The sequence below is a fragment of the Procambarus clarkii genome, chromosome 5 (assembly GCF_040958095.1).
Source record: "Procambarus clarkii isolate CNS0578487 chromosome 5, FALCON_Pclarkii_2.0, whole genome shotgun sequence".
Classification (NCBI taxonomy): Eukaryota; Metazoa; Arthropoda; class Malacostraca; order Decapoda; family Cambaridae; genus Procambarus; species Procambarus clarkii.
In genome coordinates, this window is record NC_091154.1 from 33,761,393 (window position 1) to 33,787,623 (window position 26,231).

Here is a 26,231-nt window from a genome sequence, read left to right on the forward strand (position 1 = left end):
TATTATCCAGAAACCAAGCTATTTGCAGAGTCCAGCTCCAAAGCAAGACCCCCATGTTTATAAAATGAACTACTGGGTAGGAGTTGAAATAGAGCTGGAGAACAGAGCTTGGACACTCCAAAGAGTGTGCCACACTGCCATAAACTCGTGCACTGTGCTATGCACCTGAAGGAGTGGGCCTAACTAGCAACCCTAGAAGTCTTGGTGAGCTGAGGCATCAGTGAACACATCAAGTGTTCACTCAATGTGTTCCATGGCACTGGAAGGAAGGTGCCATCGAACTGAAGTTTGAAAAGGAAGCTGAGGATGCAAGAGCCAAAGAAGGGCAAACTAATGGTTTTCCAATGGGTCCCAGCAGTGACATAACAGGAGGAATCAGTATACAGTAATGCCCACAGTCAAACCCTGCCCAGTAGAAACTCCATGCAGGCGGATTTCAGGTTCCATCACAACCACTCAACCAAAAGCCAAAAGACATAGGCTTGAATTAAAATGGCAAACCTGAATATTGCAAGCAATGAGGTACGGACCTCGTACTAATATGGTCACCATACAACTGCTAGATATTCCAGCTTTGGTCTAACAAAAGGCGTGAACAATTTCTTTAGTATTTCACCATCCATGTATTTAAAAACAATTCTGAAGTTAGAAAGTGTAGCATAGGCTCTTTGCACGATGTTCTTTATGTAGTCCTCAGGTGATAGTTTTCTGTCTAGAGCCACCCCCTAGATCTCTTTCTTTATCAGAATTCTTTATAGGTTATTTATAGGGTCCTACACATAATTTATAGGCTGTGTGGGGGTCTATGTTCTCTTATTCCACATTCCAAAACATGGCTTTATTCACATAAAATTCCATTTGCCAAGTGGTACTCCATACACTTATTTTGTCCAGGTCTTTTTGAAGGGCATAGCAATCATCTAAGTTTCTTATCTTCCCTATTATCTTAACAATATCAGCAAACATACTTATGATCCCTGTACTGTACTATACAGTTTGGTAATTAAATATGCACTCTAACACAGATTATATGAATGTGTTTGTTTATGATGCTAAGCTACTAAGGAAGATAAGACACATACAATTGTCATGCCATTCAAGATGAACTGGACAAAATAAGTGTATGGAGCATCTCTTGGCAAATAGAATTCAATGTGAATAAATGCCATGTTATGGAATGTGGAATAGAAAATAGGCCACACATAACTCAATAAATTATGTGGAAAGAAATTAAAGAACTCTGACAAAGAAAAAGATCTAGGGGTTGTTCTGAATAGTAAACTATCAAGAGAGGACTACATAAAGAACACTGTGCAAAGAGCATATGCTATACTTTTCAACTACTAAATGTAGAAGTTGGTTAGTAGCTTTGGAAGTTTAGCAGCTTTTCATGTTAATAAATGGTTTTTAGAACTGAAAAGCAAGATCTATGAGAAAAGGCTAGAGGTGTTGAATTTGCCCATGCTGGAAGACAGAAGAGAGATATGATCACTATATGCAAAATAGTAACAAGAAGAAATAAAATTGACAGAGGAATTCTTGAAAACTGCAGCTTCAAGTCTGAAGCTGCAGTTCTAACACAGAAGGGGCAACCACCAAGACAGACCCTCCTCACCAGGCAGAAAACAAAAGCAAAAGCAAAACCCCCGCAAGAGGACAACGTACCCAGGTGGAACAGAGCCAGCTGCCAGCTGCCAGAGCCAGAAGTAAAAACTAGTTGTGCGGTACCCCACGCCCCTACAAGTGACGAATACTACCCCCTAACCAGAAGCAAACATGGGCAACAAATACCCCAGTTGACTCAAAGGGCAGCCAAGTACCGAGCAGTAAAAGACACAGCAAGAGTAGATCCCGAGGTGACTTGTGGAAGGTGGCCCCCATGCCCCAAGGGTAGTACTTACAGGGCATCTAGGAAAGGTGGCCCTAGGCGCATGCAGCCCGAGTACCGAAGAATATTACTCCTGGCTCACACACCCCCAGTAGAGACAGTCCACGCCACAAGGCACAGAATCTGATACAAATCGCTGGAGCCAGAGGCACAAGACCACGCCAGTAGCACATCAGCCTGAGAACTGCAGGGTGGATCGCCAGTGTGATGGTCTGGGGCTCCCCCTTCCCCCTCCCGGGGAGGAGGGGGGATTGCACAGACAGCACCGCGACAACATGATGACGTCATGCTCATTTGCTAATTTTCGTTTGGGGAGTTCTGTTCACTTATTTGGCTTTTGGTAGAAATAGTTTCACCAGAATAGGAGTTTGTTTTGGGGCGCCTACCTTTCTGGGTGCCAGATCCAGTCGATGGCAGACATAGATTGCTCCCAACCACATGGGGGTTTCTATAGGCCATTGCTCCTCGTGCCTCTCTTGAGGGGGCCAAGTTCTGGCCCATGGTCCCCAGTAGGCAAGAACTCCGTGCACACTGACTGATGCCAGAAAGTTATACATATCCATTCAGTCTGGATAGCTCTGGGGAGCCGATGGGGCTCCCCCCAGAAAAAAATATTAGAAACTTCTCCTTTCCAAACAGAGTGATGGACGATTGGGAAAGTTAAGCGAGGAAGCAGTGAATGCCCAACCCGTAAGTAGTTTCAAAGCATCATATGACAGAGACATAGAGTAGTTTCAAAGCATTATATACTGGAAGGCAGGACACCATGTGCATAACTCTCATCCTGTATTTACACTTAGGTAAGTACAATAATGTTAAAATGTACAAAATGTGATCATTTTGTATAGGAGTTTGTAATTACCACTTATAATAATAATAATAATAAATGTATATTCAGGTAAAAGTACATACATTCACAATGAGTTACAAACAAAATGTTGGATTTCTAGATAGAGCTAGTAAATACTATGCTTAAAGCCACTAATACGCACAGTGTTTCGGGCAAGAAACTTACAAAATACAAAATTACTTAGGTACAGTAATTACAAACATCTACACAAAATCATCACTTGTTTCTTCCATTTTAACATTATTTATTCTTTTCAAAACATAGTGGAACCCAAAAAAATCCAGACTTCAATATAAGAAAGACATGTACTGTACTGTACATCTAAATAACAGACCAATTTTACTATCAAATTGCCTATCAAAATTTTAATTTTAAATAATTATTTCCAATTATTCTGTGATTGAAGCAAACATTAGTGAAGTGGCTGGTAGAAGAATTTGCCATAGATACTAGTACTGTTTGACATTAAAGAAGACAAATCATGGAGTTTATCAGTTATAGTGAGCAGTGGTGGTGAAATATCTGTTGAAAAACTTTAAGGCCATCATACAAATTACTGTAACTGCATTTTGCTACCATTGGATAACTAAGCAGCCCATCCTCACGTGCTGTCACGTCACAAAAATGATGTACTAAATTTCCCCAACCTTATGATAAAAGGGACAGCTTCACAAATTTTGCGAGCCGCTATGATTTCTAGTACATCACATTTTGGCTGTTGAGGATTTACATGTCAAAATACGATGTACTATTCAAGAGAGGTTGAACCAAGACCAGCCTGTGCTACAAAATATTCAATTAACAAATAAATGTTAATGTAAATTAAAACAGTTTGACATTAAAACCAAAACATTGCTTATATATTATTTGCATGTCTAAATATGTAGAAAGGTGTATTGTATCAGTTGCTATAAGAAAACTCCAAACAATTTGGCAATGAAATGTCCAAAAATTACCAAATACGATCTTCAGAAAGCCAGACTATTTGGGAGTCCATACCGGCTCTGAACCAATATACAGTACAGAAGTTCCAAATTTGGGGTGCCAATGCATGGTTATTTTTGTCAGCAAACTTATTCCCCATTTTCAATAATCCCTTGGCTTTAGCACTCTGAATTTCACCCTTTTTGGGTGTTTCATGAATATATCCCCCTGTGAATAGCAATATTCTACTGTACTCATGCTAGTAATTATGAACTCAACAACTACTCAACCTGTAAACTTTATATGAGAACTGTAATCATATTTTGTTTGGTAACTACAGTATTATATAACTGGTAAAGTTCTGACAAAATTAGTTTTAGGTAAACTATTATAATTACTTTAAGTTACTGCTAAAACAAATATACAGTACATTTAAAAACATTTATGAATAAAATTTATTTATTACAGTATACAGTATACCTTATGTGTATTTGGAAACATGTTATATTTTACTCTACAGTATATTGTGATACAGATACTGTATATAAAACAAATATTATTTATCTTCCCTGTAGCCTTCGTCCAGCTTTTCATTTTGAGACTGAGATTACCTTGTTTTCTAGAAGGGTCATTCATTAATCATATTTTGGTCATCAGATAATGCCAATCCTTACTCTATAGAAAGACTGCAAATACAGACCACAAAATAACAAATATGAAGTGTAATTTCAAGTTCCTTTAAAAAGGTGAGAGCTACAGTATTACATTATTCCAGAGTTATAGTTTAAGAATTACTCGCCTAGATTTTACACTACTTCTGTATACAGATCTTGGGTTTTTAAACTTCTGGATTCTGAAATTAGGAATGAAATTAAAAATCATAATGTGGCTTTACCCTGAATTGTCCAAAGTAAAAAATAATGCAACTTGGTTACATTTGATTGGTTTTCACTAGATTTTGTAATAATTCATGTAATTAGCAAATATCTAGGAAGGCTAATGTAGTCCATAAGAAATAGCGCAAATGATCCAGGTACAGTATTTCATCTAATAATGGTGTTTTTTCTAGGAAAGTCATTTCCAACTTGAACAATGTAGTATGTATTGTATTAGCATTAGAAACTGCAGGCCAGCCTGAGGTTTAGAACCCACAAAAAACATTAGAGAAACTTACTACAATGCCGTAATGCTTGAATGAAGAGAAAAGACCGGATATACTGTATGTGTAAGTGTATTAAAACCAAATTTTCGGATGCAACCTACATAATTTCTCAAGGTGCTGTAAACAACATTCTGAACACTGTTTACAGCACCTTGAAAAAGGATGTAGGTTGCATATGAAAATTTGGTTTTAATACACTTACGCACATATTGGGCATTTCCTTTACCTTCAAAATCATTAAAAATGCTCAACGACTTACATTGCAGTAAACTACAGATTCATAATCATGTTGACTTTGGATTTTTTTTTTTTTTTTCTTACATTTTTGAATAGTAAAATACTGAATGGAATATATCTTCACTGGCAAAGAAAATATTTGAAAGGCCAGCAGTCAATGTAATTAAATTTATATTTCTGGCAAGTCCCTCGGTATCTCCCAGAGCAACATACATTGTGAGTGTTTTTATTATTACTTACTTACGTTTTGTATCAGTGACTTTTTATATTATTTACTTACATTTATTTATTTATTTATTTATGCATAAATAAATGTAAGTAAATAATATAAAAAGTCACTGATACAAAACGTAAGTAAGTAATAATAAAAACACTCACAATGTATGTTGCTCTGGGAGATACCGAGGGACTTGCCACAAATATAAATTTAATTACATTGACTGCTGGCCTTTCAAATATTTTCTTTGCCAGTGAAGATATATTCCATTTACTTACATAGTGTAAGTAAAATGTAGACCATATTGTTCCAAGCCTGATCTGGATTATAGAGATTGAAATTACCCTTATTTGGCCATTATCACTATATTTTGTAGTAGAGTAATAGCAAGAGATACAATATGTACATATTTCTGCATATTTTGACAAATAATATATAAATGATTCTGGTGGCATATACATTTTAATTAGAATGTATAAGCATACAAAACTGAATAATTTACTTACCTTTCTAGAACAGGCTGGTCATGTTAATGCAGTGGCAGCACTATATAGCTATAATACTGTACAAAATAGTACTGTGAAAAGTGTACGGTGTAGTACTGCACAATGTACTACTGTACAGTGTAGTATTGCACATTGTAGTTCTGCAGTACTGTACAATAGAACCTCGAGTGACGAGCGCCTCAATCGACGAGCATTTCGAATAACGAGCGCGCCACTCGGCGAAAATTTGCCTCGACTGACGAGCTTTCGCTTGATTAACAAGAAAAGCAATTGGTGCTTCCTAGCGTTCCCACTGGTTCTCGCAAATTCTCGAACACCTCCGACGATGCAAATAACTTTTTTTTTTTTTTAAGATGCTAATGATGCTGGGATGTAAAGGGGATGACTGCTGTAATGTTGCAAAGCATTGACTTTTGTTTTTTAGACAAAATTAGAAAAAAAATTGAAAAAAGAACAAATGTTAAAAAGGTTCGTTCAGTGAATGTCAGGTAGGCTGCTACATTTTCTAAAAAAATATTAAAAATTAAAAAAAATTGAAATATGAAAAAAAAAATGTCATAAAGGTTTGTTCAGTGATTGTCAGGTAGGCAGCTCCATTTTGTATAACAAAAAAAAATAAAAAATAAAAAACTGAACAAATTTGAAAAAAAGAAAAATGTCAGAAAGGTTCATTCAGTGTGTCAGGTAGGCTGCTCCATTATTAATAAAAAAAAATGAAAAATACAAACCAAACTGAACAAATATGAATAATAAAAAAAAATTTCATTAATGGAGACAAACCTGACAAACACTGAATGAACCTTTATAACATTTTTCCTTTTTTCAAATTTGTTCAATTTTTTTATTTTATTTTTTTATTTTTTTTATACAAAATGGAGCAGCCTACCTGACATACACTGAATGAACATTTTTCTATAAAAAAGAAAAATTAAAAAAATTGAGCAAATTTGAAAAAAGAAAAAAATGTCATAAAGGTTTGTTCAGTGTACTCACCTAGTTGTACTCACCTAGTTGTGTTTGCGGGAGTTGAGCTCTGGCTCTTTGGTCCTGTCTCTCAACTGTCAATCAACTGGTGTACAGATTCCTGAGCCTATTGGGCTCTATCATATCTACATTTGAAACTGTGTATGGAGTCTGCCTCCACCACAACACTACTTAATGCATGCATTCCATTTGTTAATTACCCTGACACTGAAAAAATTCTTTCTAACGTCTCTGTGGCTCATCTGGGTACTAAGTTTCCACCTGTGTCCCCTTGTTCGTGTTCCACCCATGCTGAAGAGTTTGTCTTTGTCCACCCTGTCAATTCCCCTGAGAATTTTGTAGGTGGTTATCATGTCTCCCCTTACTCTTCTGTTTTCAAGGGACGTGAGGTTGAGCTCCTTTAGCCTTTCCTCGTAGCTCATTCCTCTCGGTTCCGAGACGAGCCTGGTGGCATACTGCCGATTCTTCTCTAACTTTGTCCTGTGTTTAACTAGGTATGGACTCCAGGCTGGAGCTGCATATTTCAGGATTGGTCTGACATAAGTGGTATACATAAGTGACATAAGCCATATTAGTGTGTGATTTATGACTGACATAAGTGTGTGTGTGTGTGTGTGTAATTACCTAAGTGTAGTTACAGGATGAGAACTACGCTCGTGGTGTCCCGTCTTCCCAGCACTCTTTGTCATATAACGCTTTGAAACTACTGATGGTCTTGGCCTCCACCACCTTCTCACCTAACTTGTTCCAACCGTCTACCACTCTGTTTGCGAAAGTGAATTTTCTTATATTTCTTTGGCAGCTTTGTTTCGTTAGTTTAAATCTATGACCTCTTGTTCTTGAAGCTCCGGGTCTCAGGAAATCTTCCCTATCAATTTTATCAATTCCTGTTACTATTTTGTACGTAGTGATCATATCACCTCTTTTTCTTCTGTCTTCTAGTTTTGGCATATTTAATGCCTCTAACCTCTCCTCACAGCTCTTGCCCTTCAGTTCTGTGAGCCACTTAGTAGCATATCTTTGCACCTTTTCCAGTTTGTTGATGTGCTGCTTAAGATATGGGCACCAAACAACTGCTGCATATACTAGCTTTGGCCTAACAAAAGTCGTGAACAATTTCTTTAGTATATTGCCATCCATGTATTTAAAAGCAATTCTGAAGTTAGAAAGCGTGGCATAGGCTCCTCGCACAACGTTCTTTATCTGGTCCTCAGGTGATAGTTTTCTATCTAGAACCACCCCTAGATCTCTTTATCAGAATGCTTTAAAGATTTCTCACATAATATATAGGTTGCGTGGGGTCTATGGTCTCCTATTCCACATTCCATAACATGGTATTTATTATCATTAAATTCCATTTGCTCCATATACAGTACTTATTTTGTCCAGGTCATCTTGAAGGGCATGACAATCATCTAAGTTTCTTATTCTTCCTATTATCTTAGCATCATCAGCAAATATGTTCATATAATTTTGTATACCAACTGGTAGATCATTTATGTAGACAATAAACATCACTGGTGCAAAAACTGAACCCTGTGGTACTCCACTTGAGACATTTCTCCAGTCCGATACATTGCCTCTGATTACTGCCCTCATTTTTCTATCAGTCAGGAAATTTTTCATCCATGTTAGAAGCTTACCTGTCACCCATCCAATCTTTTCCAGTTTCCAGAACAACCTCTTATGTAGAACTCTGTTGAAAGCCTTTTTTAGGTCCAGATAGATGCAGTCAACTCAACCATCTCTTTCCTGGAAAATCTCTGTGGCTCGATCATAGAAACTGAGTAAATTCGATACACAGGATCTTCCAGATTGAAAACCATACTGTCTGTCTGATATTATATAATTAAAAAACCAGGTGTTCTACCCATTTAGTTTTGATTAGTTTTTCCAATACTTTCACTATTACACTAGTCAATGATACAGGTCTATAATTGAGGGGGTCTTCCTTGCTGCCACTTTTGTAGATTGTAGCTTTTGTAGATTTTTGTAGTGAGTGAGTGAGTGAGTTACATGGTTAGCTAGTCAATTAGTTGGCTGGTTAGCTGATTAGCTGGTTGGCTAGTTAGTTGATTGGCTGGTTAGTTGATTGGCTGGTTAGTTGATTGGCTGGTTAGTTGGTTAGCTGATTGGCTGGTTGGCTTAATAATAACTTAGTTAACAGGTTGGCCTGCTTGTTAGTTGGTTAGCTGGTTGGCTTAATAATAACTTAGTTAACAGGTTGGCCTGCTTGTTAGTTGGCTGGCTGACAATTGAGTTGGTGGGTTGGCTCAGAGGATACAGGAATACCACAGGATTACTCAACAATACAAGCACATCAAGTTAAGTACTGTTTCCCCAGGTTCCTTGTCATTAATTTAAATAAACGTTAGTGTTAATTATGGTTTGATGAGGTCATCCTTAGCAGAGCGACTTTTTTTGGCTTTCAACACTGATGTTCCAACATTGTTTCAGAAGCTGTTTTATGCTTTCTTTATCCTGCTCAGTGTCCAAATTTGGGGCATTTTCTGAGGCTCTGCCTCTTTCAGCAGATTGGACCGGTCCAGTACATGGCTGGTTCGTTCTACTCCTCCGCTCGTCACATCTGGTCTTTTTGAGACATCTCTATCACCATTTGTCTGGTGATCAGGTAGCTTGTTTGATGATGTCCCACCTACGAGCTTCGTCTCGGCAACAGTATGAAGTCTCCTGGTGTTCTTTTCGCCATTTTTTCTCTCTCTTCATAGATTGTCTTCAGTTTCTGATCGAGTTTTGTTTTGTCCTTTCTTTCTTTGCTTTTCAGGACTGTCATTTGATATCCAATACTGTTGCCTTTTATCGTGCAGTGCTGGCATAGCCACTCCAGCTTGCATTCTAGATGGATGTCACTTCTGCCCAGTTCCGTAAGTTTTCTCAGGCTTTGTTTCACCTCCGGCCTGCTCATGCGCTGCCTGAGCCATCCTGGTCCTTAAACTAGGTGCACTCTTTTCTCTCCTCTCCTCAGTTTGTGATGGCTCCTTCAGTTTAAGATTGTTTTTGCAAGGTTCTGTTTCTGTTGGCATTGGCCTCCGGAGGTCGGGTTGGTGAGCTTCATGCTCTCCTCCAGCACAGGGGTTTTTGCTCTTTCAGTCCTGGTAGTTGGTTTGTTTGGTTGGTTGCAACCGTCTCTTTCTTTTCTGGTGAAAAATGAGATGGCGGGCTTCCGGAGGGGCCTTTGGGTCACTGATGCTTGGTTAGTCAGGCCGGGGGTGCATTATGTGTTGTGTACGGTTGCGGCCCTATGCTGTTATCTGCACGCTACGGCTTCTGTGGCCGGGGATGCGCTTTGGGTCGCAGGCTGCAGCCAGTTGTCTTGCCTTCGAATTGATAAGCGTGGCAGCCACCTCCCGGGTAAGTCTCTCTTTTACTTGTCTTTGGTTAGATACCTCCAGGAAGCCGGAGGGGCTTCCCACAGAAAACAAGCATTGAATGTACTGTAATGAAATGCCATTTTCTGGGTGAGCCCCTGAGGCTCTATGGCACCCTCCCTCCCTCCCTCCGTTTGGCAGTTTTTGTATTTTGATGCTTAGCCTCCGAACCGAAGTGCGAGTAGCCGGCACAGCAGTGCTGTATGATGTTTGCTTGTTTCTTTAGGTTTTAGGAAGTTCTACCTCTCTGTCTGGTCTTCATTTGCAATTTCTTACTAAGTGGGGTCTGTTTTGTTGTGCCTATCTTACTGGGTGCCTAACCCTGGTCAATGGCAGACATGGAATGCTCCAAAACACACAGGGTTTTCCATGGGCCACTGCTCCCTATGCCTCTCTGAGGAGGCCAGGTTCTGGCTCGTGGTCCTTGGTAGGTTGAACTCCTTTAACTGATGCCCTAGACTAATATAGCATATATCAGTCCGATAGCTTCAGGGAGCATCTGGGGTTCACCCAGAAAATGGCGTTTCATTACATTCAACGCTGGTTTTTTAATAAACCAATTAAAAAATAATAATTTTTTAATATTCTACTTAAATGTCTGATTTTATTAACACTAAACTGGGTGCAAGATTTGTAACACCTTGCTTGGAATTGGCTGCACAAAGAGTTAAAGCTCTTTTTGTGTCAAATAAATTAATAATGATCTTATACAATATTATTACAAACTGTATTTTGATAGAGTATGCATATTTCATTCATTTCACACTTCTAAAGTGGCAAACTTCATGACAATACAAATTGAAATGCATGATATCTATGACCAGGCTGAGATCAAATTTCAAATCTATTCAGTGGTACATTATTATAAGTACTATTAATCTTTCTTTTTCATAATCTAATATATCTCTTGATATCTTATCAAACTGAAGAGAATAAGTCCCAATAACGTGGGTGAGTAACCCAACTCACACATACGACACGAAAATGACAACATTTCAGTCCGTCCTGGTAAGGATCCAGGATGGACTGCAACGCTGTCATTATCATTACATTTTATGTGTGACTTGGGTCATCTTAGCAAACTATTTAACTGAGCTTATAAGGCAAAAAAGTTTTCATTAAGATAGGCCAATGAGCACTACCACACACGGTAATGACACAACTCACAGTACAGTCAAACAAATTCTGAAGAATTTGACATAAACCATGAATTATACAAATCTAAAATGTGAGAAAATGCATTTCTCCCACTAGATAAGAGAACTTTGGCTGCATTAGAAAAATAAATAACTATGTTCTTAAAAATAAAAATTAAATTATTAATAAAGCTAGCAGCATGTGCAAGATTATATTGAGTAAGTATGTGTCAGACTATCAGTGAAATAAATACTGAATAAAGCACTTAGCCCCACAAGCAAAAACAAAACATAAAAATACAGTAATAATAATTATAATAATTATAATAATAATAATAATGATAATAATAACACGGTAGAAGTGAAGGACACAGGTACAGTAACAGAATAGGATAAAAGCACTAAATAATTTGACATCTAAAACTATGCTTGAGCTCAGATAGTAATCATTTGGACATAAGGTAGTGAATTTAGCAGGAACCTAGGATGGTATGTAACTAGCCCTGTGCATGCTATGGATCACAACTGTCCTCTACATAGACCTGCTATTCATCCTTATCTCTCAATTTATTTACAGAACGAACATTTTAATCCGTGTTCAACAACCACACTAAACAAAACAAGGTACAGTGCCAACTCAGACAATACTTGCATAAGAATAAACAAGTGTTACTATCCGTGGCAATTATCTGCGATGTATGGTCACCTCTTTGCCTTGAAGAATGCAAGGAACAGAACACAATTGGTGCTTCATACTATATTCATTATTCATTGTCTATTGACCATTTTTGTCAAAAAACATTTATTCTTTTGATATACTCTTATAATTCATTAAGGTAAACAAATTATAGAGAAATATTAAATATTAATTGTAGAGAAAATAATGTTTATTATTGCTGAAATCTTACCATACTGCAGTCCCGAATCGCATATTCTTGGTCTTCCATCTAGTGAAAAATTGGAAAGTGAAATACTGTTGTATGTATTGTATTAAAAAGCATGGGAATGGTATGTCAATCATTATAAGAAAGTCACTTTAATTAAGAAGAATTGATTAAGATAAGATCATTTTGAAGAGCTTTAAAAATACTTGATGCACTAAGAGATAAATGTTTTTTAAAATCCAAAGAACCCGATGAATGTTACATAATCACATTGAGAGATTTATCGTGTACAGTAATGCTGTGTATGCCTAAGGTCGGGTCAAAGTAGCTAGTTCAGGAAGGAACACAAACTACTAGCTTGAAAAAGTGTGCTCCATCAATGCCTTTTGAATTTTCTTTTATTTTTCATAATACAATAATTATATTTTTAAGACTCAAAATAGTCAAAATTATACACATACATACATATATATACATTATTAAATATGACCGAAAAAGTAAGATTAATAATTCTAACACGAATTTTCTCGATCTTTCGTACGTTTCTTTTCACTGTTGGTGGTAATTCAAAAATCAATTCTCCAAAATTCATTTTTATTTTATTAAGAAAATTACAGACATATATATATGCATGTTTTCGAGAATTGATTTTTGAATTACCACCATCAGTGAAAAGAAACGTACGAAAGATCAAGAAAATTCGTGTTAGAATTATTAATCTTACTTTTTCGGTCATATTTAATAATATATGTCTACAGGAAAGACTGCTACCAAAATATACTAACATACATACACACACACATACATACACTGGATGAACTTTTATTTAAAAATATACTTGCATACAGTGTGTGGCAATGGTTTAAGAGTAAAATTACAGACATATATATATGCATGTTCCTGTGTGTGTGTGTGTGTATGTATGTGCTTATTTATATTGTATATCCCTTCAACGCTATTAATAACCTAATACATTTATTTATCTACATTCTAGCACACTATCGTACTTGGTCTTAAAATTTTGAATCTCTGTGGTTTCCACCACCTTAACTCCCAGTTAGCTCATCACCCACATTAAATCTCTCTGATTCATCTATATTTCCATTTTTCATATGTGACCCATTGTTCTACTTCTTCTCATCTGGAATAAAGTGTGATAAATAGAACGTGTATATGTGTATAATTATATACTGAATGTAATTAACCAAGTGTAGTTGTAGGATGAGAGCTACGCTCATGATGTCCTGTCTTCCCTATATTCTATCATATGATGTGTGTTCATCAGTATAAATTATTTATGTAAATAAAAAAGATCATACCTTCATTTTCTTCCAGATTGGTTCATCTTCTAATTTTTCATCTAATTTCTCATACCACGGAGTCTCGGGTGGTTTCTCTGGAGAGATTGGTGGCTCTGGAGAAACTGGAGGTTCTGGACTTGGTGGTGGCAGTAGTGATGGAGGAGGTTCATTCAGTATGTTTGGCTCAGCTTCTTCTACTTCACCTTCATCATCAACATTAATTATTTCATTATCATCTACTTCCTTCGGACTGTCCATCTGCTCATCCGGCATCTTCTTAGGACCTGCTGAGGAGAGCTTGGGAGTACCAAAGGCCTTAAACCAGGCACTCAAATTAGGAGTTGCTCGCTCTTGCTTTATTTCTGGAGCCCTTGGTGTTGGTGGCGGCTCTTCACTTATTCTCTCTGTGAATTCTTCTACCTCTGGGATTTCTTCTTTCTCTTCCTCTTCTCTTATAGATGGAGCTTCCTCCTTTTCTGGAACTTTTTCCCACCTATTTTCCCATGGGCTATCCCATTTCTCTTTTGGTTCCCATTTTTCTTCTTCATCTGTGCTGTTAGCTTCACGTGATGATTTAATACCTGTGCCGATGTCTCCTGAGAGGATAATACTACCTAGACTAAGTTTGGGACTATCCCCTACTTCGCTATTCGGTACTAACCCAATTCGTGACTCTTTGGCTTTTGCTATGAGTGTGGTCAACTTTGAATGCTCTTGCTTATTTATCTTGCCGAAAGGGTTGGTCTTTGCTTTTGGCTTACCCTCTGTTGAGCTTTTGGTTTCTTTTTTTACAACACCCTCCTTCTTGGCAATATCTTTTGATTTGATAATAGCCCCTGGCTTTATTCTTCCATCCTTAATATCTTTAAATAGTTCTTTAGTATTGTCTAAACTTTCCTTATCATTTTCTGGTTTTTTCTCTTTTTTCAATTTTTTCTTCTTTGGTTCTTCTTCTCCATCTCCTCCATTTCCATTTTTCCTTTTCTTCTTCTTGTGAGCCTTCTTATCTTTATCTTTGGGTTCATCCATCATTAATTTTCTTCTGTATTCCGCTTCAATTTTATATGCAATGGCTTCAAACTCCTCAGCTGTGACCTTATGTGATGGAGAGTTGCTGGCAGAAGAATATTCACTAATGCGTGGGACATTGGAATCATCCAGCATTGTTGTTATGTCCTGATGAAACAAAGAAGTAATTACAATTAAAACAAGTTTTACATTCAAAATAATACACAATAAAATCACATTAACAAGACGTATCAATGAGATAATCAGTAGGAGCCGTGAGAAGGACTCGAACACGCTCACTTGGTACTCTTCACCTATCATCTCTGTGAATTCCTCTCCTGCTGGGATTTCTTCTTTCTCTTCCTCCTCCTCTTATAGATGGTTCTCACTTTTCCAAGTGAGTTGCTTCGAATCCTCTTCATAACCACTACTGATTTTCACATTCAAAATAATTGTTCTAATATATTAAACTTTCATAATATGACTAAATGAAACAACAATGCTATATATATAAACTACAGCTCATAAGTTTTTTTTTTACACTAAGTTCAAAAGAATAAAAATTATGATCATGTACATGAACAATTTATGGTAAATAGGAGCACATGGGGGGAGCACAAGAAATTATCACAAATCAAAATTCTGAATGGTTATTATTTGACATAAACAGAGTACCAAGATTTGGCTAGCTTTATTACAAGAATCATTAACATTCAAAACAGAAAGAGCAACAGCACCAAGATATAACATTACCTTAAGTGTCTGTTCAGTTGCCACAGACAAAGCATCAATTGCCGCCATATTTTTGGCTGGAATTTTCTTTTTCTTGCCGTTTTTCTTTTTACTTTCTTTCTTACTTTCCTTAGCTTTCCCTTCTTTGTGCTTTTCATGCTTTTCTAGTTTATCATGATGTTTTCCATGCTTCTCATGCTTTCCTCGATGTTTGATTTTTTTCTTTTTCTTCCCAGTCTCATCTTTGGTTTTGACTGCAACTTTATTACCCTCTCTACCCTCTACATTCTCCCCTTTATCTTCATCATCTGAATAGTCATAAACATCTTCCACCTTCAATATCTTCTTAGCATCCTTTTCAGAAGCATGTTTATTTTTCTTCTTATGGTGCTTCCCCTCTTTTGATTTACTTTTATGATGGTGATGGTGATGGTGATGGTGGTGGTGATGGTGTTTATCATGCTTCTCCCCGTGTTTGTGCTTCTTTTTTTCTTTGTCTTTCAATGAACCACTTTTCTTTTTACTCTGTTTCCCAGAATGATTATGTTTATTTTTTTCACTGACTTTCACAACAGACTCGTCTTCTTCCTCGTCCTCCTCCTCCTCCTCCTCTTCCTCTTCATCCACTTCTTGACCTTCATCCTCATCTTCAATATCATCTATTTCGCCAAATAATTCGTTATGTCTTTCACTGATGTAATCAGCACTGCTCTTCTCATCCTCATTTTCTTCTTCATCACTTCTATAGTCGTTATTATTGTAATATAAGCAGACATCGGGCTCCATGTCGTCATCGTCCTCCTCTTCTTCCTCCTCCTCATCCTCGCCCTCGCCAGTCATAACTTCATTAATTAATTTTTTACTCACATCTTCCTTTCTGGGTCTACCCACTTTATTTTTTACAGCTATTGTGTCTTCCTTGTGAGACTCTTCAGTAATGGAAAGAGGTTCTGCCATTTCTTCATCTTCCTCCATCTCGTCATCCTCCTCAGGATAAGGATCTTCCCTAACTAGAAGGGGCGGTTCCTCAAACTCATCTTCATCATCGTCGTCATCATCCTCATCATCATCATCACGAAATTCATATTCATCTATCTTTGGTTTGTCTTTATTCTTAGTTTTGTCTTTTTCTTTGTCTTTTTCCCTGGAAAATTTACTTTTTTTCCATTCTTTTTCCTTCTCTGGTGAAACATGTGAATCATTATTATGTTTTTCCTTTGGTTTTCTTCCAACTTTCTTTTTTTTGCGTCCTCGTTTCTTTGGTGTGCCTTTTCCACCGTCTATTCTTGTGTTTTCCTTCTCATCGCTGTTGCTTCTTCTCTTATTCTTTCTCTTTGCTGCTTGCTGGTAGCTCATGTCGATATACATTTCTTCATCAGAGGAAAGGTCTGCTTCAAGGTATTTAGCCTTGAGCTTAGCAAACACTTTCTCAAGCGTGTATGCCATGTGGGTGTATTCTGCAAAACAAATGAATATACAATAATTAATATTAATTAATACACCGATATTAAGCTTTGAATATACTGTATATGATAAAGGTCTTCAAGCAAGGTCCTGCAGTTTTCATAAACACTAAGTAATGACCACCGAAGGCACCGAACATAGGCAATCAACATTGTACACTGGCACAGCAGGGACATTTCTCATAAGTCTTTGTTAGGTTATACTGGTGCCAAGGAGGCACTGGAGAATGAACACTTCAGCATAGAATGTGCTCAAGAAGATTCACTCATAAGTATGATACCTATCTTAGAAATTCCCAAATTTCAGAAGAATTTTACTAACTGAAAGGTTCACACAAACATGGTAGAGAGCCCATATTTCTGAAAATAATCCAGACAGGCTCAGTATAATATCTAGACAATCTTACTTTTTTGTAATATTTTTACTATACTTGTGCTTTTAGTGTTAAATGTAAAACACAGATTTCTGATTAAAAATGTTATTCTGTAATAGTGCTATGTACATCATTACTTCTTACAGCTGAACACTGAACCCCCCACATTCTCCATTGTCTCCTTTGCTTCCAACGTGACTATTTGAAAAGATCTCTGTTGTGCCAGTGTGGAAATGTTGATTTATCCTAACTGCAGTCTTGTACTTTTTGTCAATGAGAATAAAAATACAGGACAGGAATCAGAAAAGCTCTGTAACTAGAGGTTAAGCTCTATAATAAGAAAGAAGAATTGTCATATATGGGTATTCATAACAGCTGGATGCCATATATAACCCACTAAAATACTGTGCTACTATTTAACCCTTGAGATGTTTATATCATCTTAAGAAAACCCACCTATAGTGCACATATCTTAAGAAACTCCACCTATAGTGTGCATATCGTAAGAAAATCCACCTATAGTGTGCATATCATCTTAAGAAAATCCACCCATATTGTGCATATAATCAAAATATGTTTTATGTACATTGCAACATTTAGATCTACACTATATATACACACTATATATACAGAGTTCTCAATTGGTATTTCATGTCTCCAGTAAACATCTGTCAACTTGGAAAGTAGCTTACTATTTTTTGGACATTTTCCTATGCTCAGGGAACAATATATGAAGACAAAAAACAATTTTTTTTTAACATAAACATTACTTGATTTATTATATGTCCATTTCAAGGGTTAAAAATAAATCACCACATTATCACTTTAATTCAAGTAGCATTCTTATGACCTAATCCTTACATAATTATTAATCTGAAAACTTCTTTGGTTATACTTAACCGCCTATCTTACTGGAATGATGCTAACGCAAGGACCAACCCAATGGAATTCATAAGACTGCAACAACACACTCTTTTTATCCATGTTAAAAATTAAAGCTTTTAGTAACATGTTGACCAAACCACACACCAGAAGATGAAGAGACGGCGACGTTTCAGTCCGTCCTGGACCATTATCAAGTCGACTGTTTAACATATTATTGCACATTCTAAAGACTATAATGCTTGCACAAAAAATATTAATAAAGGCAAGAGTAAACTTACCACTTTCTGGACCATTGTAAAGTTTGCAATTATCCATCATCAGTTTAAAGTCTCCCTCAAACATTTTAAGATTAGAATAATATCCAGCATCAAGGCGCTCCTCCATCTGAAATTTTGGTGAATTTTCAGAAAAGATAAACCTTTTATTAACAGAATTCTCTGTTAAAGAACATATTTAAATAGAATTACAGAAAAGTATACATTTTAATAGCATTCTTAGTTAAGATATACATTTTAATAGAATTTTCAGTGAAGATATATATTCAATAGAATTTTCAGTAAAGATATATATTTCAATTGAATTTTCAGTAAAGATGTATAGTATAGATCTTATTACAGGTACATATTCTATCTAATTTCTCTGTAATGTACAGGTACAATATATTATGTAACCTAATATATTTTCTTTAACGATATATAATTTATTATAGATCTTAGTAAAGGTACAGTATGTATTCCAATTAATTTGTATTGTACAGGAAAATGACATTGGCAAAAGCTAAAGAACACTACACAGCAGCACAAGGAAAATGGCAGTAAAGAACCAAGTGAGCAGATTAACACTTTCGTTCCTTAGGGACGAAGATGATGTCCACAAATAACTCTGCGGATGTTCCATAGGGACGTAGGTGATGTCAAAAATTAAAATATTTGTTAAAATTTAAATTTTTATCCGATCTTTATGGGACTTTTTTTAAAATATGCGCTAATGTCTTCCCATTCTATTGCAAACTGAGGTAAAAATTGAGTTGAGAAACTTGAAAAGAGTAAATACATTTGTGAGCAGATGTTGCAGGTGTGTCAATGGGTGCTGGCACACAGGTAACGCTTGGCCAACTTTCGGCTTTGCTGCTGGTGGGGCGCGCCGGGCTTTTGAACCTTATATGCATATATCCCATAGGGAATTCTGTTACGAACAAATTGATACCAAAATGAAAGATGTAGCACAAGAACTAAGGTGACAAAAGTGAAAAAGAGTATACACATTGTATTGCTCTTGCGCACTAACGGGTAACGTTCGGCCAATTCCTTGGTTGGTGCAGGTGGCATGTCGGCCTTTAGGACCTAATATGCACATACTCCTGTAGCGGATTCTATTGCGAACATTTTGATACCAAAATGAACGATGTACAATAAAAATTGAGGTAAGAAACTTGAAAAGAGTAAATACATTTGTGAGCGAGTGTGCCAATGGGTACTGGCTCATGGATAACGCCTGGCTGACTTTTGGCTTTGCTACAGGTGGGGCGCTCCAAGCTTTTGGACCTTATATGCATGTACCCCTGTAGGGAATTCTATTGTGAACAAACTGATATTAAAATGAACGACATACAACGAAAATTGAGGTGATAAAAGTGAGAAGAGTATATACATTTCAGTGTTGCCGCACTCTCATGGGAAACATCTGGGCCACCTTGAGATAGTCTGGCGCGTGCACGTCCAGAACGCGAAAGTGTTAAGAAGAGATGGGAATGCCTTCACACAGCAGTAAAAAGGGTCTGCAAAGAACTCAACCAGGTTTCCAGATCTTAAAACTCAAACCAGATTGGAGACTTGGTAAGGGCAATGTTTGATGAATAGAAAGTACAATAATCGACACGGTAATAACTGAGGAGGTGGTAAAGAAACACTTGATGAAATTAGTCATATGCATGGTAGTCCGACCTGGGCTATGTCCTGTGTTGGAGTGTTGTCGCTTATGACTATTTCCCATTGAATGTTTACGAGTTCTACATTTATTTTTTCCCAGTCGATCCTCTTATTGTTGAAATTGAATCGATTGAATAACTCTTCTTACTTCTTGTTTCTCTTGGACCTACTACTGTTAATAATGTTAGTTTGCACTTCATTGTACTGTATCGTATTTGTGCATCACTGAATGTATCCATTGCTGTCCTTAGTATTTTACCATTCATAATATTATATGTATATATTTATAATATTATATGTATACAGTATATTAATAATATTATATGTATATATTTATAATATATGTATATACAGTATTTATAATATTATGTATATATTAATATTTAAATGCTCAAACTTTATGTGCAAGTACTTATCTTAAAGTACAGGAAGGTGGTCCCAGTGGGATGTACAGTTGACCGTTATGTGTCCCAGGTAGCTGGGTATATGTGACTAGTTGCCAGTTCCTTGATTTATAGCAATGATCTATTATCTGTCTGTATTACCGTAAGGAGTTTTCTGCTTAATTTCCAGCTTGCAATGATATTAACTTATCTATTATTAATTCCTAGATTCACATTTCCATATTACAATATATATATCCACAGTATATTATCATTGAGGGACGTCTCTTACACTGGGGTAACCCTCGTGGCTGGTGTAAACACATCCTAGTTTGTTGCCTCCCTTTGGTACTATTGTACATTTCTAATTTTCCATTCCATAAGGTGAACAGTGACAGTCTTTTTCAGGTGAAGGAAAACAAAATGAAGGGGCAGGTAGGTAAGCTCACTTACAAATACATACATATAAAGCATATTAACTCACTCAAAGGTAAATATTAAATGACTCAAATTAAATAACTCAAAAGTTATGTTTTGTTAAATAAACCATTCTGGTAAACTGATGCTAACCCTAGTGATGTGCATCGGTCTCCGGATGACAGCATAGTAATTGGGTGCATATTCCTCTTCAACTGGATCATGAAATGGCCAAGCATCTTCATGGTCCCGTAGATGTTCAAGAACTTTGTACATCCCTGTCCGCAAATCATCCTCAGTTTGTAAAACCCTACAAAGAAATGCAATACATTATCTTGGATATAGAAAACTTTGGTGACAACTATAATTTCCTAAACCTCTCCTTATTACTTTATACAGTAAGTAAAATGGAAAACTAGCAGTATTAATATCATTACTATGTTCAGTAACACCTGGCATCGAGTGCCATTTTATTAACAACTTCAACAATTATTGCTAGTAAGTCACTCACTGAATATTATTAAAATTTGATTAAAGGATATCAAACTTACATATGAGCACTCTTGACTTTCTTTTTTGTGGGTGGTGATGTGACAGAGTTCACACTGGTAACATCTGGCTCAGGTACTACTGCAGTGTGATTTAATGAAAATGCCACCGACGATAATGAGTTGTTGGTTTTTCGTCCACTGTACACCTGCAAAGATAGTTTACCCAGTGTTCATTTAAAAAGATTTACAATTGTACACAAGTCCTCCAAACTATATACTGTACCTATAAAATGACTTATTAGTAGAGCATGCATATATATATATATATATATATATATATATATATATATATATATATATATATATATATATATATATGTCGTACCTAGTAGCCAGAACTCACTTCTCAGCCTACTATTCAAGGCCCGATTTGCCTAATAAGCCAAGTTTTCCTGAATTAATATATTTACTATAATTTTTTTCTTATGAAATGATAAAGCTACCCTTTTCTCTATGTATGAGGTCAATTTTTTTTTATTGGAGTTAAAATTAACGTAGATATATGACCGAACCTAACCAACCCTACCTAACCTAACCTAACCTATATTTATAGGTAAGGTTAGGTTAGGTAGCCAAAAAAAGCTAGGTTAGGTTAGGTTAGGTAGGTTAGGTAGACGAAAAAACATTAATTCATGAAAACTTGGCTTATTAGGCAAATCGGGCCTTGAATAGTAGGCTGAGAAGTGCGTTCTGGCTATTAGGTACGACATATATATATATATATATATATATATATATATATATATATATATATATATATATATATATATATATATATAAATATATATATATATATATAAATATATAAATATATATATATATATATAATATATATATATATATATATATATATATATATATATATATATATATATATATATATATATATATATATATATATATATCTATATATATATGTATATATATATATGTATATATATATATATATATGTATATATATATATATATGTATATATATATATGTATATATATATATGTATATATATATATGTATATATATATATATGTATATATATATATATGTATATATATATATATGTATATATATATATATGTATATATATATATATGTATATATATATATATGTATATATATATATATGTATATATATATATATATGTATATATATATTGTGACGATAATCTCCTTCAAGAGATTGAGCCTGCTCTTCCCTCCACAATTACGTCTTCACAATTATATAAAAAGACTATGGAAGAAATGTCCAACAACGACAACAACACCAGCAAGGCTTGCCAGGGTGAGCAAAAACGTATTCAGCCAGCCACCTGTTCGAACTCCAACCACCAAACTACCCGTTGATCGCTACAGCTCCGCTGATTGGTCGCCGGTCTGGCTGCACCTGCCTCGCCCCCCCCCAATACTACCTGATGTCTGGGGTCGCCCCAACATCAGTCCTCAGAATGTTCAGTGCTTTCGTAGCCAGCACTCCTCCCAGCTAGACTCTAGCGTGTACTGAGAGAGGTGGTGGCTTTAAGCCAATATTCCAGCACCTCCCACTTAACTTTTGTGTTGCACTTCTTGTTATTTTGCCTTAACGTAACTTTCATTTTGTCATTTAAGTATTCTTATTATTTTGATTCATTGATTTTATTATAAGAATTTGTTTGTGCATTATTTTCATGTTTTGATTTATTTAACGTCATTAAAATTCATTGTTAAAGTTTACTTGTGTTTTGTGTGTCTTCTCCTTACCTTACCACAGACGAGTTCCAGTTTTTCTATTTTTTTTTATAACTATGTGACGAGGCCATACCCCTAGCCTTAAACAGCCGAACACCAACGCGTTACCGTCACAAGTTATATGGGGGCCTGTCCTAGGAGCTTCACTCAGGTACTGGTGCCAAGTGGTAATTATGGTAAGCGTATTTAACTTTGTTAACGTAGCTTTACTATTTTTCATTCAATTTCATTTTTTATAAGGTGCGGTGTATTGTGCATTACGAGAGTAACATTAGTGAAGGTGAGACAACTTTGGATTACGTGGTGACTGTAGGCCTCAGTCATACTCTTAATTGGTCATCTCTCCCTCCTTGTTATTACTCGTGTTTACCATCTATGTCCCTTGAATATTTCTCATTCTGACAGATCATCATATTGGTACCCTGGTACTGTGGTCTGCCCCCGGGTCAAGAGTACCCAATCTTCTGCAATCTGACTGTAGGAGGACAAAGAGGGCCATAGTTCCTCTAGCTCGAACTTTAGTTGCTGAATTGGGACCTCAGCAGCAGTTCTCGTCACCAGTTGACACCTCGCTCACCCCTACACGTCAGTCAGAGATGATGATACATACAACGGTAGGGAATTAGCTTATTTTTTCAGAGCACAAAGTTCGCTAATTCTGTAAGTATCATATTAAATTCAGTAGGAAAAACTTGCTTTATGTCCTATAGAGACTTGGCAAGGTATGCCTACATCCTTGGACTACCAATTTTACTTTTGAAGCATTTAACTGTTTCATTTGTTTTCGAAACTTTGTTTCATTTGTTAGTTAGGATTTTCTTGCCCTTATTCTCTTACATGAGTACCCGGGTACAAGATTTCCTGCGCCCCTTGATTTCATTTAATCATTTAATATCTTTCACTTAACGTTAATTGATTAAAGATCACACAGGATAGGTACCAGTTTGCCACGTTGTCCTGTTTCTGACATTTCATTATTGAACATCGTGTACCTTTATTTGCTAATTTCACCATGTTTCGTCTCCAAACTTTCCGTGCAAATCCAGCAGGTGAAATAGGGACTTTGAGTCGTGCCAAGAGGACTGAACTACAAACTCTTGCACATGAGTATCAACTAGAAGTTCCCTACCAAGCCAACAAAAATGACCTACACAACCTGTTGCTGGGATTACTATTTAGAGCAAGGTAAGATAGACTCTGAAACTCATGAAACTTACTATATTGCAGATAAAACTGACTTGGCAACGATGAAACTTAAACTAGAGCTGGCTAAGATTGAACGTGAGCAGCAAAAGGAAGCCCGCGAACAGCAAAGGGAAGCCCTCGAACAACAAGAACGAGCGGCTGCCATAGAAGGGAAGAACAAGAACGCGAAGCTGCTTTGAGGAGGGAAGAACAAGAACGAGAAATCACCCTCAGAGAACGCGAAGCTGCTTTGAGGAGAGAAGAAACGAACGAGGACTCGCCCTCCAAGAACGTGAGGTTGCACTACTCCAGGAGCGGGAACGAGTACAGCTTGAACCAAACGACGCGAGTTGGAGATGCAACGCGAACATGACAAGCAACAAGCAACTCTGGCTCTAGAGTGTCGTCAACGTGAAATCGCCTTGGAAACTTTCCCACTTCACTCAACGCCAACAAGCTACTGCAATCTTCCCGTCAGTTTTAATATATCACATGCAAGTAAGTTAATGCCATCCTTTGTTAGAAGCAGAAGTTGATGTGTTCTTTACCACCTTTGAAACCCTTGCTAATCAACTCAGTTGGCCTGTCGACCAATGGGCCACACTTCTCAGAGTCCATCTTACAGGTAGAGCTGCAGTCACACTCAGTACTTTGGGCGTCTGAGAATGACTACTACACTCTGAAACAAGCAGTGTTAGACGCCTACCTACTTTCCACAGAAAGTTATAGAAGGAAATTCCGTGACCACCTGAAGGCAAGTACCACTACCTTCCTCGAGTTTGCTAACACGAAACGGAGGTATTTCATGAAATGGCTGGAAGCAGCACATGTCTCTACTTTTACAGAACTCGTCAACCTGATGCTTGTTGAAGAATTCTTGAGACGTGTGCCGCCTCCTGTCCGCCTCTACTTAGCAGATAAAGAAGAAACCGACTACCTGAAGTGTGCTAAGTCGGCTGACAACTTACAGCCTCATCCACCGGCTGACACCTGAACCATCCTCCAGTAAGAAGTCGTGGTACAGTTACGAGAAGGTGAGCCCCGATCAAGCTGGTTCACAACTGTACTGCAAGTATTGTAGACTCTATGGACATACCATAGACAAGTGTGGTAAGTCTCAATACAAGGGAACCACTGACCAACAACGACCCAAACCAACTCCTCCTAAGTCCGGTAAGCCTGTGATGAATGTTGGTGTTGATGTTAATGATCTTTCTCTTTTCAGTAACCACCTGTATACTGGAACTGTCTCTGCCAACGGTTTCAAATCCGGAGGGACGTTTCAAATTGAAGATCTTGAGGGACACAGCGCTCTACAATCGATCATCTTGAAGTCGGTTGTGCCCAACATAGTCTACACCGGGGAAACAGTCTTCATCACTGACCTCACTGCTACCACTCCATACCCTCTCGCCAGAGTCCACCTGGATTGTCCCTACGGTGAACGGGGAAGTCCAAGTCGCCGTCAGGGAAAAAGCCTTTTCCCATGCCTGGAGTGCAACTTCTCCTAGGCAACGACTTGGCAGAAGACCTGCAACCGACCAACCTGATCGTCATGGACAAACCCCAGGTGTGTAACTCTGTGCCAATAAATCCTATTCTTGAGTATGTTCCCCGGGCAGAGGTTCAAGAGAGTGATGAAGTTTCTCCTCCGGTTCTCGTGACCACCCGTGCACAAGCCGCACGTCCCACAGCCAGCTGACTCTACTGCTACCGCTGTCCCTCAAGACCCTCAGAAACTCCCCCCGCATCTGACCAAGTTGGAGTTCCGTAAGTTGCAGAGGGAAGATCTTACTTTAACACCATGGTTTTTCCAGGCTGAGACTCAACCCGACAGTATTCCTGGGTTCTTCCTAGAGAACGACTTGCTCTTACCGCAGATATAGACCCAGTAAACTGAAGGAGGAGGACGATTGGGCCAACATCGAACAACTTGTGATTCCCACCAGCCTGCGGCCCACTATTCTACACCTGGCCCACGGAGCATTCTCCCACTACGGCTTCAACAAGACTTACCATGGGATTCGTCAAGACTACTACTGGCCAGGTATGGTAAATAACGTCAAACAGTACGTAAAACAGTGTCATACATGTCAGATGGCAG

At 37.2% G+C, this 26,231-nt stretch overlaps 1 protein-coding gene across 1 annotated transcript in view; it reads right to left on the minus strand.

Annotated features, from left to right (window-relative positions):
- The window catches only part of LOC123762850 (trichohyalin), a 188,387-nt gene that overhangs the window by 5,886 nt on the left and 156,270 nt on the right, over positions 1–26,231 (minus strand). The window contains exons 9-14 of the mRNA XM_045749605.2: positions 21,220–21,365; positions 20,822–20,978; positions 18,219–18,324; positions 15,240–16,675; positions 13,497–14,654; positions 12,202–12,240 (exon numbers count right to left, since the gene is read on the minus strand). Coding sequence (XP_045605561.2) covers positions 12,202–12,240; positions 13,497–14,654; positions 15,240–16,675; positions 18,219–18,324; positions 20,822–20,978; positions 21,220–21,365 — 3,042 coding nt within the window. The remainder of the gene's footprint in view (positions 1–12,201; positions 12,241–13,496; positions 14,655–15,239; positions 16,676–18,218; positions 18,325–20,821; positions 20,979–21,219; positions 21,366–26,231) is intronic.